This window comes from Psammomys obesus, unplaced genomic scaffold, assembly GCF_907164565.1.
Source record: "Psammomys obesus unplaced genomic scaffold, mPsaObe1.curated_primary_1811, whole genome shotgun sequence".
Lineage (NCBI taxonomy): Eukaryota > Metazoa > Chordata > Mammalia > Rodentia > Muridae > Psammomys > Psammomys obesus.
In genome coordinates, this window is record NW_026596109.1 from 10,044,646 (window position 1) to 10,060,591 (window position 15,946).

At 48.6% G+C, this 15,946-nt stretch overlaps 2 protein-coding genes across 5 annotated transcripts in view; one reads left to right on the forward strand and one right to left on the reverse strand.

Annotated features, from left to right (window-relative positions):
- The window catches only part of Dio1 (iodothyronine deiodinase 1), a 16,146-nt gene extending 14,573 nt beyond the window's left edge, over nucleotides 1–1,573 (reverse strand). For all 3 annotated transcript variants that reach the window (XR_008722724.1, XM_055629112.1, XM_055629111.1), the window contains exon 1: nucleotides 1,204–1,573. Coding sequence is in view for 2 of the 3 variants with exons in the window: in XM_055629112.1 (XP_055485087.1) it covers nucleotides 1,204–1,540 (337 nt within the window). In the remaining variant the exon portion in view is untranslated. The remainder of the gene's footprint in view (nucleotides 1–1,203) is intronic.
- An 8,709-nt stretch (nucleotides 1,574–10,282) lies between these two features.
- The window catches only part of Yipf1 (Yip1 domain family member 1), a 30,228-nt gene continuing 24,564 nt past the window's right edge, over nucleotides 10,283–15,946 (forward strand). For both annotated transcript variants that reach the window (XM_055628953.1, XM_055628954.1), the window contains exons 1-3: nucleotides 10,283–10,663; nucleotides 11,635–11,713; nucleotides 15,408–15,571. In XM_055628953.1, the coding sequence (XP_055484928.1) occupies nucleotides 11,683–11,713; nucleotides 15,408–15,571 (195 nt within the window). In that variant the 5' untranslated portion in view covers nucleotides 10,283–10,663; nucleotides 11,635–11,682. The remainder of the gene's footprint in view (nucleotides 10,664–11,634; nucleotides 11,714–15,407; nucleotides 15,572–15,946) is intronic.

The following is a 15,946-nucleotide window of genomic DNA, read 5'->3' on the forward strand; positions in this document are numbered from 1 at the left end:
TGTGTGTGTGTGTGTGTGTGTGTGTGTGTGTGTGTGTGTGTGTGTGTACAAATCTGTTTCTAAGCCTCAGAGCCTTTCTGGACCTTTCATTGGCTGACACAGGATGTGGACAAACTCTTTTGACCAGGGAGCTCTGTGTAGTGATGCTTATCTGAAGAACTTGCTTCAAAATGCACTGGCTTATCCCCCTGCCTCGGAGCCCTGCAGTTAACTGAGTCAGGCGCAGCTGCTGGTGGGAGCAGGGGGAGCTGGAGCTGGGCAGGGAGACAGCATCTCCCTCACTATCGAGGTCCAGGAATGAGGCATGAGAGCTGGGCCCTGGTGCTTAGGGGAAGGTGCCTGGCCACACTGACAGGTAGCCACAGATCATTCCGTGGTGTTAAGCCAAGGCACATGGAAGCCGGTCCCAGGATGGGCAAAGGCCCACATTGGTCTAGTGGAGTTAGCACGAAGGAATCTTGGAAATAATGTTGGGGTGAAAAATTCAAGGCTGATCAGGTTGGACTGTGAACACCAGTCTGGGCCAGGGCTCTTCTGAACGAGGAAGCATGATGCTGCAACGTGCTCTGGGTCTTAGGAAAGAGTGATCTGGCAACAGTCAAGTGAGGTCGGAAAAGAATAAGGAGAGCAGACAGACAGACGCCAGGGAGAGGAGTGTCGAGGACTAGTTAGGGCCTCCGGCACCCAAAGCAACCCTTTTGCCTGATGGGGAAGAGGATAGAAAGCTAGGAGACCTTCAAGAAACTACTACTGTGTGCCCATGGGGCACCCTGGTAGGTTATTGGTCCCCCGCTGGCAGGTGAAACTTAGGTACCCACACAACTGCAAACCTTGAGAGTCAATAAAGCAAAGTTTAGGATGCTAGTTGGCATATCAAAAGGGTAACCTGGGGAAGTCAGGGCTGGCTCCTTGCAGGAAGTGGTGCTGTGTGTCAGAATGGGGGCTGAGAAGGATTTCATCAGATGAAAGCGAACTGCCTACATCCAGGGGCTGGAAGGCAAGAGTGGATGGCTTGTGACATCAACCCCAGAAACATGCCAGCCAAGAGAGAAAACCTGGGAGGATTCCATCGCTGAGTGGGAGGACAAGACCCCCCCCCCACACACACACACAGAGTGGTTGGAGCAATGATAGGATGCTTAGTGCTTTCAAAGCCATCTGTCTGCCCCACCCGATCCCACTGTTCCAAGCCCCCGAGCTCACCTCGAATGAAATCCCAGATCTGGCACTTCCGTCCTGAGAGGCGGACCACGGTGCCGTTGGGGGCCAACCCCCCAGGCTTGGCCCTGTCTTCCAGTCTCTGCCACCGGACCTTTAGAATGAACCAGAAGTACTGGATGCTGAAGAAGGTCGGGACCCAGTTGTCGGGGGAGAATCGGGGATTCCTGGACATCCCCGTCTTTTGGCCCAGGGCCAAGATGCTCTGCTTGACCCTCCCTGGGAACAGTGTCATCAGCACTTTGCCCACAACCACCTCGGTGGCCACCTGCAAGAATATCGCCAGCCTCTTCAGCCACAGCCAGAGCTGGGACAGCCCCATCTCAGCGTGGGGCAGAGCTGGCTCTGAGGAATGACTGAGAGGCCCCAGCCGGATAACGAAGGGGCGGAGCTGGACAAAGGTGCAGGGCCCAATAACCAACCCTGACAAGAGGACCATGCCAGGACAGCAGGTGTTTGCCTTGCTGTCAATCGGACGGAAAATTCCAAATCACGTGCACAGAGGCCTCTTTAGTAATCATCTTCCTAGATTCTCTGTTATGTTTTGAGAGGCGCTGGGGTTCCCTTTGACTAATCTTTTTTTTTTTTTTTTAAAGCAGACACATGAAAAGATTACCCTGTTAAAGCATAGTGAATCCTACTATTTTGTACCATTGATATGCACTAATTTTTTTTTAAAAAAAGAACAAAAGAAGGGCTCCGTCAAAAGATCTCTTTTAAAAGTGTAGTGTCGCACACTTTTAAACCCAGCACTCAGGAGGCTGGGGCAGGTGGATCTCTGTGGGTTTGAAGCCAGCCCGGTCTATGTTAGTGAGTTCCAGGCCAGCCAGGGCTGTGTAGTGACAGCCTGTCTCAAGAAAGAATTGAAAGGAGGAGGAGGAGAAAGAGGAGGAGGACGAAGATGAAAGAAAAGAAGGGAAAGAAAAAAAAAACAGTCTCTTGCAAATGACTAGCTTTTAATGTTAGCTGTCCTTTAAGTACATGTCTGTGTACCACATGTATGCCTGGTACCTGGGGAGGTCAGAGGAGAGCGTAGAATCCTCTAGAATTGGATTTATGATGGTGAGTAGAAGCCAGGTCCTTCACAAGAACAACAAATGTTTTAACCTCTTAGTCACCTCTCCAGGTCCCCCTCTTTTTTTTTTTGTGTGTGTGTGTGTGTGTATGCATGTGAGCGTGTATGTGTGCGTGTACAAGCCCTCGCGTACACACGTGCCTGTTTGACTAATATAAAGGCTGGCTGGGATTTTGACCCAGGGATAGCATGCTTGCCAGGCATCCGCAAATCCTGCATGTGTCCCCACAGCTACAAAATAAAACACAACCAAGAAGGTAAAATTGGGTTCTTTCAATAATGAAAAATTGTTCTCTCAGTCACAGCCTGCAGTGCGTGTCTGAATATTTCTGGAGACAGAGGCCTCTGGAGAGGGTGCGGCCTGGGCTTGATAGCTTATTTCTTTCGAAAGTGGTAATTCCCCATTGGCTCTCCCATTCATCAACTGGGGGAACATCCTGGTTGCTCCAGAGATCATAGACAAAGCAGACACAAGCATCATTTAGATGGAGACAGTTTGTCAACTCCTTTGGGTCTCCAGCGGGTGCAGCCGACGGAGTGAGAAGTGCTTGGCTTTGTAAGTAACTGGTCCACTGTCTTGCAGCCCTGTCAGGGCTATTTTACATGCCTCCCGCGTTCGACGTTGCCAGTGTTTTGTAATTTGTTTGCACCAGCTTCTCTCTCATTACAGTTTGCAACTCTCTGATGACCTATACTACGAACACCTTTTCATGACAGATAAATTCTATCCTGAGCAGGACATGATGGCACATGCCTTTAGTCCCGGCATTTGGGAGGCAGAGGCAGGTAGATGATCTCTGTGAGTTTAAGGCCAGGCTAGTCTACAGAGTGAGTTCCAGGGCAGCCAAGGCTATACAGAAAAACTCTGTCTCAAAAAAAACCAATGAATGAATGAATGAATCAATGAATAAATAAATAAATATTATATCCTGATAAACCCACTGAAAGTCAAAGATGTCGGAAGTTGAAAATGTCACAGTGCATGGTGGCACACGCTTTTTAATCCCAGCATTCAGGAGGCTGAGGCAGGTAGATCTCCGAGTTCAAGGCCTGGTCTACAGAATGAGTATTAGGACAGTAAGGGCTACACAGAGAAACTCTGTATTAAAAAAAAAAAAAAAAGTTGAAAATGCATTTAATACAGCCAGTCTATCAAGCACAATAGTGGTGTGTCACTTCAAAATTAAATTCTGTTTCTGTTCTTTGCACGCATGCGTGCGTGCACATGTGTTTGCAGCAGGCCAGGCATGCTGTGACACACGTGTGGAGGCCAGAGGACACAGGACACTTGTGCTAGTCAGTTCTCGCCATCTGCAGTGTGAGTCCCAGGAACTGAACTCAGGTCTTCGGGCTTGGTGGCAATCGCCTTTACCCACGTATACACTTTTGCACCATAGTAAAGTGAAAACACCATAAGCAGAACACTGTAAGTTCAGCGGCATCTTTACCCCTCCACCATCTGTGACTCTTCTTGGATGAGGTACCCATCACAGCTTCTGGTTTTTGTTTTTTCCTTTTAAAGGTTTATTTATTTTCTGTCGATGACTGCTCTATCTGCATGGACGCCTGCACGGCAGAAGAGGGCATCAGATCCCAGTTACGTAACTGTGAGCCACCATGTGGGTGCTGGGAATTGAACTCAGGACCTCTGCTCTATACCCTCCAAGCCATCTCTCCAGCCCCAGCTTCTGTCTTTTATTTGTGGGTTAAAGAGTGAGCCGAGGACCTTGTGCGTTCTAGGCGAGTTCTACCACTGGCTATGCCCACAGCCCCTTCTGCTGCCCATTTGAAAACCATGTGTCCACTTTCTTGTGGAGTCTTAAGAATTCTTTGAATGTTTTGAATATTTGAGTATTTTTCAGATGTGTCCTTTGCAAATGCCTTTTCCCAGTCTAGGCTTATCTTCTTGTTCTCTTGATTGTTTCCTTCTTGTTTGTGTTTTTGAGACAGTCTCCCTGTGTAGCCCAGGCTGGCCCTTCCTACCCTTGCCTCCCATGTGCCGGATTACAGGTGTGTCACCCTACCTGGAAATTACTGTGTCTTTACAATAAACCTTAAAGTTGAATTATGCCAGCCCTCTGGGTTTCATTCTTTTTTATTATTATGACTATTCTGAGGTCTCTTTGCTGCTTCTCATAAATTCTAGAATCAATTTGTAGACGCCATATCGGCAACATGACTTGCTTGAGGCAGCTCCGGGCTGTGATGAGTCTGTAGTTCAGCTTGAGAAGAGTGGAGGTCTTGGCTGTGCTGGGTCTTCCTATCTGGGAACATGGAAGACACACTGATTTCTCAGATCCTCTTTGCTTTCTCCTGTCACAGTTTTGTAAGTCTTGTCCACATGTCTTTAGACTTATACTAAAATGTTTTTACTTTTGGAGTGCTAATATCAATGTTATTAGGCTTTAAGTTTCACCATTCAGCTACTCACTGGTCTTAATTGTCCATCGACAGAATCTGGGATCACCTGGGGGCGGGACTCTGGGCCTTCCTGTTGGGGGTTATCCTGATTGCATTAGATGAAGTAGGAAGAGTTGTCCACTGTGAGTGCTGCCATTCCCGGCCTGGGATCCTGGACTGTAAAGACGGAGAAAGGAACTGAGCAGCAGCAGACATTCATCCTTTTCTCCTTCTTGACCGTGGTTGCACTGTGACCAACTGCCCCAAGCCCTGCTTCATGGCTGCCTTTGCACGATGGACCGTAACTTTGAACTGTGGGGCACAATAAACCCTTTCTCCTTTAAATCTGCATTTTGTCACAACAATAATATAAGTAACTAATGCACACACAGAAACATGCATATTCAATTATATTCCCAGTCCTAGCACCCATATGTATGTGTGCATGCGTGTGTGTGGTGTGTGTGTGTGCACACGTGCGTGGGTGTGGTCAAGTACATTGCTGCCAATATTGTCTTGAATAAAAAAAAAATCAAACATTTTGCTTTACTTTCACTTATCTTTCTTTAGTGCTGTTTTATTTATGCAAAACTTTTTCTTACTGATATCATTCTCCTTTTCTATTAACAATTTCTTTGGATTCCATTCAAGATAAATCACTGGCAATAAATTCTCCCAATATTTGTTTGCCTGAGAAATTATTTATTTCTCCTCTGAGGGATAATTTTTTTTTCAAATATGCTGTTTTTGTTTTTGTTTTTTTTTTCTAAGATGTATTTCACTGCTGTATGTAAACTATTTTTCTTGTGTCTTCAAATATTTTTACCTTGAATTTTGTCTAGAATATGCTTGGCAGGTGGTAATGGTGGCGATGGTATTGTCGGGAAGTGTGTGTGTTTATGGGTGCATGGGTGGGGGCAGGGGGTCACATCCCATAATGCAGGAATCAGTTCCCTTCTTCTATCATGTGGGTTCTCAGGTAGCCAGGCTTGGCGGCAAGCACTGAGCCATCTCAGTTTAACACTAAGTTTAACTTAAAAAAAAAAAAAAGTATTTATTTATTTATTTATTTGGTTTTTCAAGAGAGGGTTTCTCTGTGTAATAGCCCTGGTTGTCCTGGATTTGCTCTGTATTCCAGGTTGGCCTCAAACTCACAGAGATCCCCCTGCCTCTGCCTCCCAAGTGCTAGGATTAAAGGTGTGCACTACCATGCCCAGCAAAATAATTTATATTTATTTTATTTTACGTACATTGGTGTTTTGACTACATGTATGTCTGTGTGAGGGTGTCAGATATTCTGGAACAGGAGTTATAGACAGTTGTGAGCTGTTATGTGGGTGCTGGGAATTGAACCCTGGTCCTCTGGAGGAGCATTCAGTGCTCTTAACCACTGAGCCATCTTCAGCCTGAATTTATATTTCATTACGCACTTTTTTTTTTTTTTCAAGACAGCGTTTCTCTGTGTAGCCTTGGCTGTCCTGGAACTCACTTTGTAGCTCAGGCTGGACTTGAACTCAGAAAGCCTCTGCCTCTGCTTTCCAAGTGCTGAGATTAACACCGGCTATATACCATTTTAATATCAGGAAGGTAGTATGGTTCTTCATTCAGCCTAGAAAAAAAATCTCTAAGATTCACTTTTAAAATTCTATTGTAAAATGAAAATCTTAAGTTGGGCAGGAGCACGTACCTCTAATCTCAATACTTTTGAGTCTAAGGCCAGCTTGGACCAGTTGTAATCTTAGTGACCTTTGTCAAAAAAAAAAAAAAGAAAAAAAGAAAAAGAAAAAGAAAGAAAGGAAAAGGGGGAAAAAGAAATCTATAAAAGCAAGATAAAGCTTCATTGCCTAGAAAACTAATCTCAAAATCATTAGTAACCATGATTCAGAAGTTAGCCTTGGCCACTTTTTAAGTCAATAAATTCAATAAAAGTCTACATAGCAGCCGAAGAGGTGGGCCAGTCAGAGGAGTTCCTACCTTGTAGATAAAAGCGCCAGAGTTTGACCCCAGGACCCACATAAAGATACCACATGGTAGAGGACACTTCGGATTCCAGCACTTGAAGGCAGAGGCGTGTGGACACGTTGGTGAGCTGTTGGTGAGCTCTGGTCCAGTGAGAAACCTTGGCTCAAGGCAGATGCATGAAGACCTCTCAAGAATGCTGCCTGGGGAACAGGACAGGAGCCACCACAGAGGGCCTCTGAAAGACTCTACCCACCACTGTATCAAAGCAGATGCTGAGACTCATAGCCAAACTTTGGGCAGAGTGCAGGGAATCTTATGAAAGAAGGGGGAGATAGGAAGACCTGGAGGGAACAGGAGCTCCACAAGGAGAGCAACAGATCCAAAAAATCTGGAAAGCCACTTGGACACTAAGCTGCCATGGGCTACATCTGTGCAGGGGTTCCAGGTTATCTCCATGCATGGTCCTTGGTTGGAATATCAGTCTCAGAAAAGACCCCTGGGCCCAGATGTCTCTGATATGAACACAGTGGCTGGCTCTTTGATCACCTCCCCCTGAGCAGGGAGCAGTCTTACCAGGCCACAGAGGAGGACAATGCAGCCAGTCCTGATGAGACCTGATAGGCTAGGGTCAGAAGGACGGGAAGGAGGACCTCCTCTAGCAATGGACTTGGGGAGGGGCATGGGAGGAGATGAGGGAGGGAGGGTGGAATTGGGAGAGGGTGAGGGAGGGGGCTGCAGCTGGGATACAAAGTGAATAATTAATTAATAAAAAATAAAGTAGCAACATCAATTAAAAAATGTTCCTTTTACAATAAGGTCTCACATATTCCTTTGGTGTTCTGTGGTCCTGCCTCATCTCACCAGCTGGGATGCCAAGCTTTGCTATACCCAAGGCTGGAAACGAAGCCACAGTTTTGCAGACTGGGCAAGCACTCCACCAAGTGAGCTCTGCCCCAGCCTCTGCTTGGGATTTTCTGTGAAATTAGCATAATAAGGGCTAGAAAAGACAGGGAAAGCTAAATCAAAGGCCCAGAATCAGGATAAAATGCCACAGCTGCTGACATTTTTATAGGACAAAAGGTCTCTATCTGAGAGAAAGTGAGAGCCATTTATGCACAGGAGCTCATCGCCTTCAGTAGAGTCTCCCAGAGCAGGACATGATGTCACATGATCCTGCAATCTCAAAGCTTTGGCAGCTCAACCTGGAGGATTACTTTGAGGCTAGCCTGGGCTACACAGTGAGATCGTGTTTGTCTCTGTGATGTTAACCCCACCACATTTTGGATGTATGTAAGGCAATGAAGGGTCCCTGTGGAAGAGCCCTGAGGCAGCTGCCTCTCAGGAGGCATCTGAGGAGCCTGTCACAGCCTATACCAGTCATAACAGAAGTGTCTGGAAGGCAAAAGTTGGAGCCAGGAAGACAGGAAGTGGTCCTTGAGAGGCATTCGATGGCATCTGCAGAAAGGCTGTGCTCTTACGCAACCCCTGCTCTGTCACTCTGAGTTTAGTTACACCAGGGCCTGGTCTCTTGCCTCCTGAGAGGGACGAGGAACAAGCCAACTCTCTCAGAGGTCCTTTCACTGAAGAGAACAGCTCAGTCTGCAATGAAACGATGTAACAGGACCATTAAAACACCCTATGTTCTCTGATGCTGCAGACTAAATGAAAAATCGATGATCATTTCCTCCCTCCGGTTCCTCTCACCCTCAGCCAGCTTTTTGGAATGACTTGGAATGTCGTTCCTGAGTGACTCAGCCCTTAGATGCCCTTGCCAGGATACAGTGGCTTACGTTGCCTATTTGTCTTTATTGCTAGGTGTGGAAGTTTCAGGAAATATCCAGGAAACTCCCTTTTGTCTCTGTTCTTGCTATGTACCCCCGGCTGCCCTTGAACTCACAGCAATTCTCCTGCCTCAGCTTCCGAAATGTTGGGATTACAGGTACAGGCCACCACACCTTCTCCCAACTTTGTAAAGCTTTCATAGTTGATTATCTGTACCACACAGACTTCCTTTAGTGCCCTGGAGGGAGGAATGGAAAATGTCAAGAGATAGTTTCCAGCCTCCAATATGATGGAACTGGTCACGGAGAGAGTAGACCAGGCTGGCCTTGAATTCATAGAGCACTCCCCAAATCTGCCTCTCGAGCACTGGGAGACTAGCTTTGCTTAATTTCACTGGAAGCCTTGAGAAAAAAGGGTCAGAGCAGCCAGCCATCTTAAGGCGCGTTGTTGGCACTGTGGAGTCTCTGTGGAAGCTTGGAAGGAGACTTGTTCTGCTTTTTTTTTTTTTTTTAAAAAAAAAAAAAACTACCTGAAAATCAGGTAGGGCCCAGTGTCAAAGGGTACTGAACGCACTATCTCTTACTCACCTCCAACAGAGTCCCAGCATGGACAGGAGAGGTGGAAATTTGGATGTGGGTATATGGGAGCACTTCGGGGATTGTGCCTGCCTTCGTCCTAGGTGTTCTTAGCAGAGCTCCATGACCCGGGAATGAAGAAATACGGCTTGGTGCGGAGGATGAGGGGCCCATAGCACGGGGCTAGGGTGACCTTTGCTCAGGGTCTGCCCGCTGTAGCTTGAATAAGGTTAGCTGTTGATTAGCAGCAGGTGAGTGTGAGACAGAAAAGATGCTGGGCACACTTGCATGACCCATGTTAATCCTGACACTCACCAAAAGTGCCCGGCACATGCTCTAAGCCCCGCTCTTTCTTTACCTTTCTTTACATGGCAAGGGCTGGGGTCCACTTCGGGTTAGCAGCATTGTTCTGAGAATCGGAGGTCCTGCCTGAACAAAGCCTGATGACAATGCCAGGTCAGAGCCCCTGCATATGAGTTGGAATGGCTAACGTGTTATTACATCTGACTGCTCAACAGTTAGAAAAGCAGAATCAGGAATAGTCAATATGCAGAGTGTGTCAGAAGTCAAAAGGACCCTGTGTGGTGAGGCTAAGGACACTGGTCTCCTTGTGTGAGCCGTGAATCGAGTGTCTGCTGCTTGCACTGCAGCTCCAGACAGCAAGAACTGTCTATAGACCCTTTCAGTCTGTGGCAGTAACTGTGAACAGTTAATTGTGTGCTACTGTCCTTGGCTGATACTGGCCACCCAGACACTAGACTCATTCCATTCCCTCTGTTCTCCGAGTGTTCACAGGCTGGCAAGGATGAGCGAACGGTAGCAGTTCAGGCGAGCATTGCCAAAGCAGAGGGAGGCCCAGGGAATTAACAGGCGAGTCCCAGAGGAGGAGGCAGAGGTCCCCCCAAAACCTGGAGGCCCAGGCAGGAGGCAGGCCACCAGGTTGCCCGCCAGACCACTCCACTGCTGCTTTCCAGGTGACTGTCATGAGCCTGGGGTGGTACAGCTGAGGGAGGCCATCCCTAGCCACCGGCCAGCGAACAGTGGTGAACAGTGGTCCGGAGGCCTCCTTTCCTTCACAAGTCGGCTGCTGTGGAGTCTTCCTCGCTGGTTAAATTTTTGGTGACCTTTTCCCCAAAACTCCTGAGAATTCTCCCTACTTGGCGCCTGTCTCTTTAAGACCTAGGAGAGGGACGCGCCGCCCCCGGAGTGCTCGGGTGCTACGCTCGCTTTAAGAAAGGGGCGGTGCTCTGCCCGGAGGAGGCGGAGAGAACCACCCACCCCGGATGTCCGCTTCCGGAACCCCGGCTGGACGCTGCGGGTGCCGAGCATCCCCGGCCCCTGGGCAGCTGGACCCGCTCTCCCCGGTCTCTGGGCTTCTGGGCCAGTTGGGGAATCTCCTTCCAGCCCGGGCCGCGGTTGCTCAGCATACCCCGCCGAAGCCCTCCTGTGCTCCCTCAGGACCTCGACTGCAGGGTCGCCGACGCCCCGGCGCTACTCCTTGCCTGGCTCCTCTGCGCTAGGCGCCTCACAGGCACTGTCTTATAGAATGGTCCCTTCACCATGAGCCCGTTTTGCAGATGAGGAAACGGAGGCCTCGAGGAGCGCGCGCGCACACAGCAGAAGAAGCAGCAGAATCGGGACTCAAACCCAGGTCTGTCTGACCGAAGGGTCTGGGACCTAAAACCGGCTGCAGTGGAGTGCTTTCCCCATCACCTCTCCCAAGTCCGAGGCTCCCCTTCCACTTTCTTCCATCTCCAGGCTTCAACTGGTCCGTAAACATTCACACAGTGAATGGCCCCTGCAGCCAGGCTCCTTTTTGTTGATGGCGGTGCGCGGGGAGCGGGGGTGGAGGGGTGCAGGGAGGAATAGACTCTTCTAACCCAGCCTAGTATAACATTAAGCTTCCTGATCGTCCCGCCTCCGCCTCCTAGGTGCTGGGACTACAGGCATGCAGCAGATTTTGCAGGTCCTGGTCATTGAGCCCAGGACTTCGTGCGTGCTCCAAGAGAGCAAAACACTCTACCAAATGAGCTACAACCCCAGCCTTCAGTTTCCTTGTAACAGCTTTAATAATTTCTGATGGCAGGGGAGATTGCTCAGCAGGTAAAGGCGGCTGTCCCCAAGCATGGCCAGAGTCCCATTCTGGGTCCCCAATGGTGGAAGGAAAGAGCTTACTCCCATAGCCACACAAGATAAAGAAATGTAATAATCGTTTTTCTTAATTTTTGAGACAGCTTCTCACTCTGTAGAGCAGACTGGCCTTAAAATCGTAGAGATCTATCTGCCTGCCTCTGCCTCCCAAGTGCTGGGGTTAAAGATGTGCACCAGCCATCACAGCTGGCTATAAAAATTCTTTTAAAAATTTATTTATTTATTATGTATACAATGTTCTGTCTACATGTACACCTGCACGCCAGAAGAGGGCACCAGATCTCATTATAGATGGTTGTGAGCCATCGTGAGGTTGCTGGGAATTGAACTTGGGACCTCTGAAGAGCAGCTAGTGAGTGCTCTTAACCTCTGAGCCATCTCTCCAGCCCCTAAAAATTATTTTATTATGTTTTTTTGTTTTTTTTTTCAGATTGCTCCATTTTCCTAAGCTTATTTATTTCTTCCTTTCAGACCCCGAGAATTTTCTTCCTCAGCCTTGGGAGCAGAACCTCCGGCTGAATGGCAGCTGTAGATGACTTGCAGTTTGAAGGTATGGCAGCTGAGTGCCCACCTCCATCTCCTGATTGTAGCTTCCACTGTCACAGCAGTGGTTTTTACCACTGACACATAGTTTAAAGGATTTTATTTCAGACATGTTGGTAAGAGGCTGTTGGCCACGCCCAGGTTTTTCTAGTTTGGTCACATCAGCTGCTTATTTGTCTCACAAAGTTCTTCTGACACTGAGACGCAGATGGAGTCATGCAGTTAATAAATCAGACAGCCAGGGCTGGAATCCTGGTGATGTGGCAGGACTCTCCACTGTGTGAGGAAGATTTGATGTTTAAATAGAAATAACTTCCTGGGCAAACACTGTCACAGCTGTGATTCTCCATCTCATATCAACCACCTGTAAAAGCACTTAAGAGGTGCTGAGGTGAATTCCCAGGACTCATCCATATCAGTTGGCTCCTGACTGCCTGTAAATCCAGTTCCAGGGGATCTAACGCCCCCTTCTGGCCTCCACAGGCACCTGCACACAGGTGGCACACACACTCACCCAGAATACATGCATATACATAAATAAAAATCAATCAGGCATCTGACTATCCTTCATCCCCTCTCAGTGTCCCCCATCAGGTTCAAGGTACAAGGTCACCTTCAACTTCATTCATCTAAATAATAATCCTGCCTTCCTCTGGCTCTGTCCCTCCCATCTCACTGGGAATGAAAGCTTGGAAACTGAGGGTCCATTGCCTCTGACCTTATCTCCTGTCCTTCTTACCTCGTATCCTTACCACTCTTCCCTGACACACTGGGCATGTGACCTAACACAGTCCCTGCTTTTGTGCTGTTTTCCATTCATAGTTGTCTTCTCGACAGTTCCCACTGCTCCCTTCTTGGCCTTCTTCAGATTTTGCTTCACTGAAGAGCCCTTCTTCAACCTTGCTAAATAAAAGTGCAAGGAAGTACAAGATTATGAACAGCATTTTCAAAGCCCCTGGGGTGGGAGGAAGACTTCTTAATTTATTTTTTTCTGTCTACAAAGGGCTAAAAGTTGGCCCATGTTGCAGATCGTAGACTGGGCAGCGGAGGTTGTTGGCTCAAGGCAACTAGAAAGGAGGTGACAGTGATAAAGGTGGAGCTATAAAAATGATATAAGGAGCTTGGCTTCCGGAAAGAGCATGTGGTCTTGATGGTGGCACAGAAAGCTGTCCTGAGGAAGAATGGTACATGACAAGGTGGAGTTCAGGTGCCTTCTGGCAAAAGTCAGATGCTAAGAAAAGAAGGAAGCAAAAGATGGCTTGGTAAAGGCCAGGATGTAGAGGCAGACGGCATTGATGTTGGAAGTCGCACCACACAGCCTTGCTCAAGGGCTGGAGGCCAATGTGAGCATCTTGTACAGAGGAGAGTATGTGGGGTCCTCATGGCAGAGTACACCCCAGATGTTGTCACCCGCTGTCTTCTCAGCATGCCCTGGGTCCTACTCAACCCTTTCCATAGCACCTCTGGCCATTCTCTTCATTGGGCATTTTCTCAGAAGCAGATCCTGACCTCACTAACTCAGTGAACTCTGTTTCCCTTTGGGCCTGCATGGCCTTCCTGCTTCCACGGCGGTTCCTCCCCCGACCCCATCTCATGTGCCTCTCTGCCAGCAAACTGCTACTTATGAAATATGTATGACTTAAATCTATCTTCCTTCACGTGGCCCCCTTTGACAGCACTGTGGCCATCTTTGTAGAGGTCAGCACCCTTAAACAGCAATTAGGATCTGTATCATCTTACCGGGTCCCTGTTGGGAGAGTATTGTCTGCAGTGTTTAGCTAAGGAGTCAAACTCAGAAGATGTAGAATCATTTCCCCAAGGACCGGGTCATTTGTGATTAGAGTCTCAAACGCAGAGACCCACCTGCCTCTGCCTCCTGAGTGCTGGTGTGCACCACCATGCCTGGCATGTGATCGGAGTCTTAACTGAAACAGGTCATCTCATGCCAAACCCCAGTGGTTGCCCATGAGTTGCTGCCTAGTAGCCTGCCTCTTAAACCATGTTGCTTTGATTTTCTGTATACTGTATTCATGTATTTGTGGGGCACTAAGAGAGCTGAACTAAGGGCCTCCACCCCACTGCTGGAACCTGTGATAGCAGTGGTGGCCACTGGTGCTTTCTTGGGCCTTCAAGAGTTCAGACATAAGCCAGGTATGATAGTGCCTGCCTGTAATCTCAGTAGCATTCAGGAGGCAGAGGCATGCGGATCTCAGGTTTGAGACCAGCCTGGGCTGTCTGAGACCAGCCTGAGAGCCTGCTTCAGAGGAAAAGGAAGAAGAAATTTCAGTGCTGTCCTAAATTTCATTCGGCACAGCTAATCGATGGATTTCACCATGACAGGCTCACGTGTGTATATCAAGTGTTGGGATGCTCAGAGGTCTCCATCACTGCTGGTGGAAGTTATTGAGGAAGGTCCTTGCACACCGCTTAGCAGAGCCGTGGGATGCTGCCGAGTGCTGGGGAGGTGGCCCGGGGGATAAAGCACTTGCTGTGCAAAGGAGAGAATTGTGTGAAGGCTGTAAGCAGGCGTGGTGGCTGCCTGCCATCCCAGCAGGAGGGAGGCAGAGACAGAATCCCTCAGGCAAACCAGCAAGCCGGACCAGCCCCAACTGACAAACTGGGTTTAGTCAAGGTGCCTGCCTCAATAAATAAAGTGGAGAGTCGTGGTGGAAGATGTCTAATGACAGCCGTAGCCAGGCCCCCCATACTTAGGCAAACGAACGTGCACAGATGACCACACACCACACAGTGTATGTGCAGAGCCACAACCACACACACACAAGGACAGACACACAAACACAGCCATGGCTTAGTGGTTGCAGTGATTAGTGGTCCTCCTAAGACTGGCGCTCCCACAGCTTCATTTGACACTCTCTCTCTCTCTCTCTCTCTCTCTCTCTCTCTCTCTGCTGTTTGTTTACTTATTTTTCAGGCTAAGTAATGGGAAGTAATGGCATCTTTCACCATGACATCTTCACATGTCTATGTCATAGCATGTTCTTCTCTATACTCCCCCCCCAAAAAAAAAGCTCTGCCTACACTGTCATTTCTTGTATACTTCAAAAACTATCATAATACAAAAAGTCATTCTTTGTGTGCAGTCGCCAGTAGACAGAGCAGGCTACTGGATTGTTTGTTAGATGCTGGCACACCCGAGAGCTGGACCTGCTCTCCAGTTGGCTGAGGGAAGCATCTGTTGTATGAGAGGGGGCTCATCATTGCCTTGAATCTCTTTATGCAAAGAAAGGAAACACACCAGGACGCTCCGAGGGCCTGTCTTTGAGTGATGGAGCTGCATGATTTTTATTCTATTATTTCCACTTCGCCTTTCGGTCCTCATGGTCCTCCTAAGGACTTACTTGAATCAGAGGTGTTCAGATGGATCAGGTACCTTGCTGAAGACTATTTAGATAATACTGCCAATCCCCTTCCTCACCTCCTGTGCTTGGGTGGAACTTGAACCAAACCCTCCAGCTTCAGCCTCCCTAGCCAAGATGGTTTTTGAAGCCTCTTGCGGCTTGTCATAGGTAAGGCTCATAGCAGGGCTGAGGTAATGAGCAGCTTGAGGTTTGGAAGCCAGGTCCTTTTGCATGCTGGGCATGCGCTCCCCGCCACTGAGCCGCATCTGCAGCTCCAGAGCTTCCGGTGAAAGCATCTGGTGTGGGGAGGTCTCCAGGCCTCTGTGCTCTGCTTCATTTCAGAATTTGGCGATGGAGCCGCATTGCTAGCAGCAGATCCAGATGCCACCACGATAAGCATTGAGGACCCCGGTGAAACTTCCAAACACCAGCCCAGAGCCCCAGGAAGCTCGGGGAGAGAGGAGGATGATGAGCTTCTGGGAAACAATGACTCTGACGAGACTCAGGTTTGAACTCACCTCTCAGGGTTTTCTCCTTTACCTTTCTCAGAGCTTAGAGTTCGTGCCTTTCCTCGTTATTTCTTACATGCCCGGTACGGTGCCAGGCAGTGGTGAGACAAAGGTGCGTGACCCAGGACATCACTATCGGGGGTGCGGGGGAGGGAGGCAAACAGGTAAACAGACCATCACCCATGAGAAATGCTTGTGGGTGTGGGTGTCAGGGAGACAGAGGGGACGTTAGGGAAGGCTTCCTCGGCTGAGTGACACCTGGCTAAGTTTGCTGCAAGACGGGAGGTGGACAGGGGAAGAAGCTGGGCAAATCTTTGGAAAGCCACAGAGGTATGAAAGAGCACGGTGCAGACAGGAACACCTTCTGTCTTC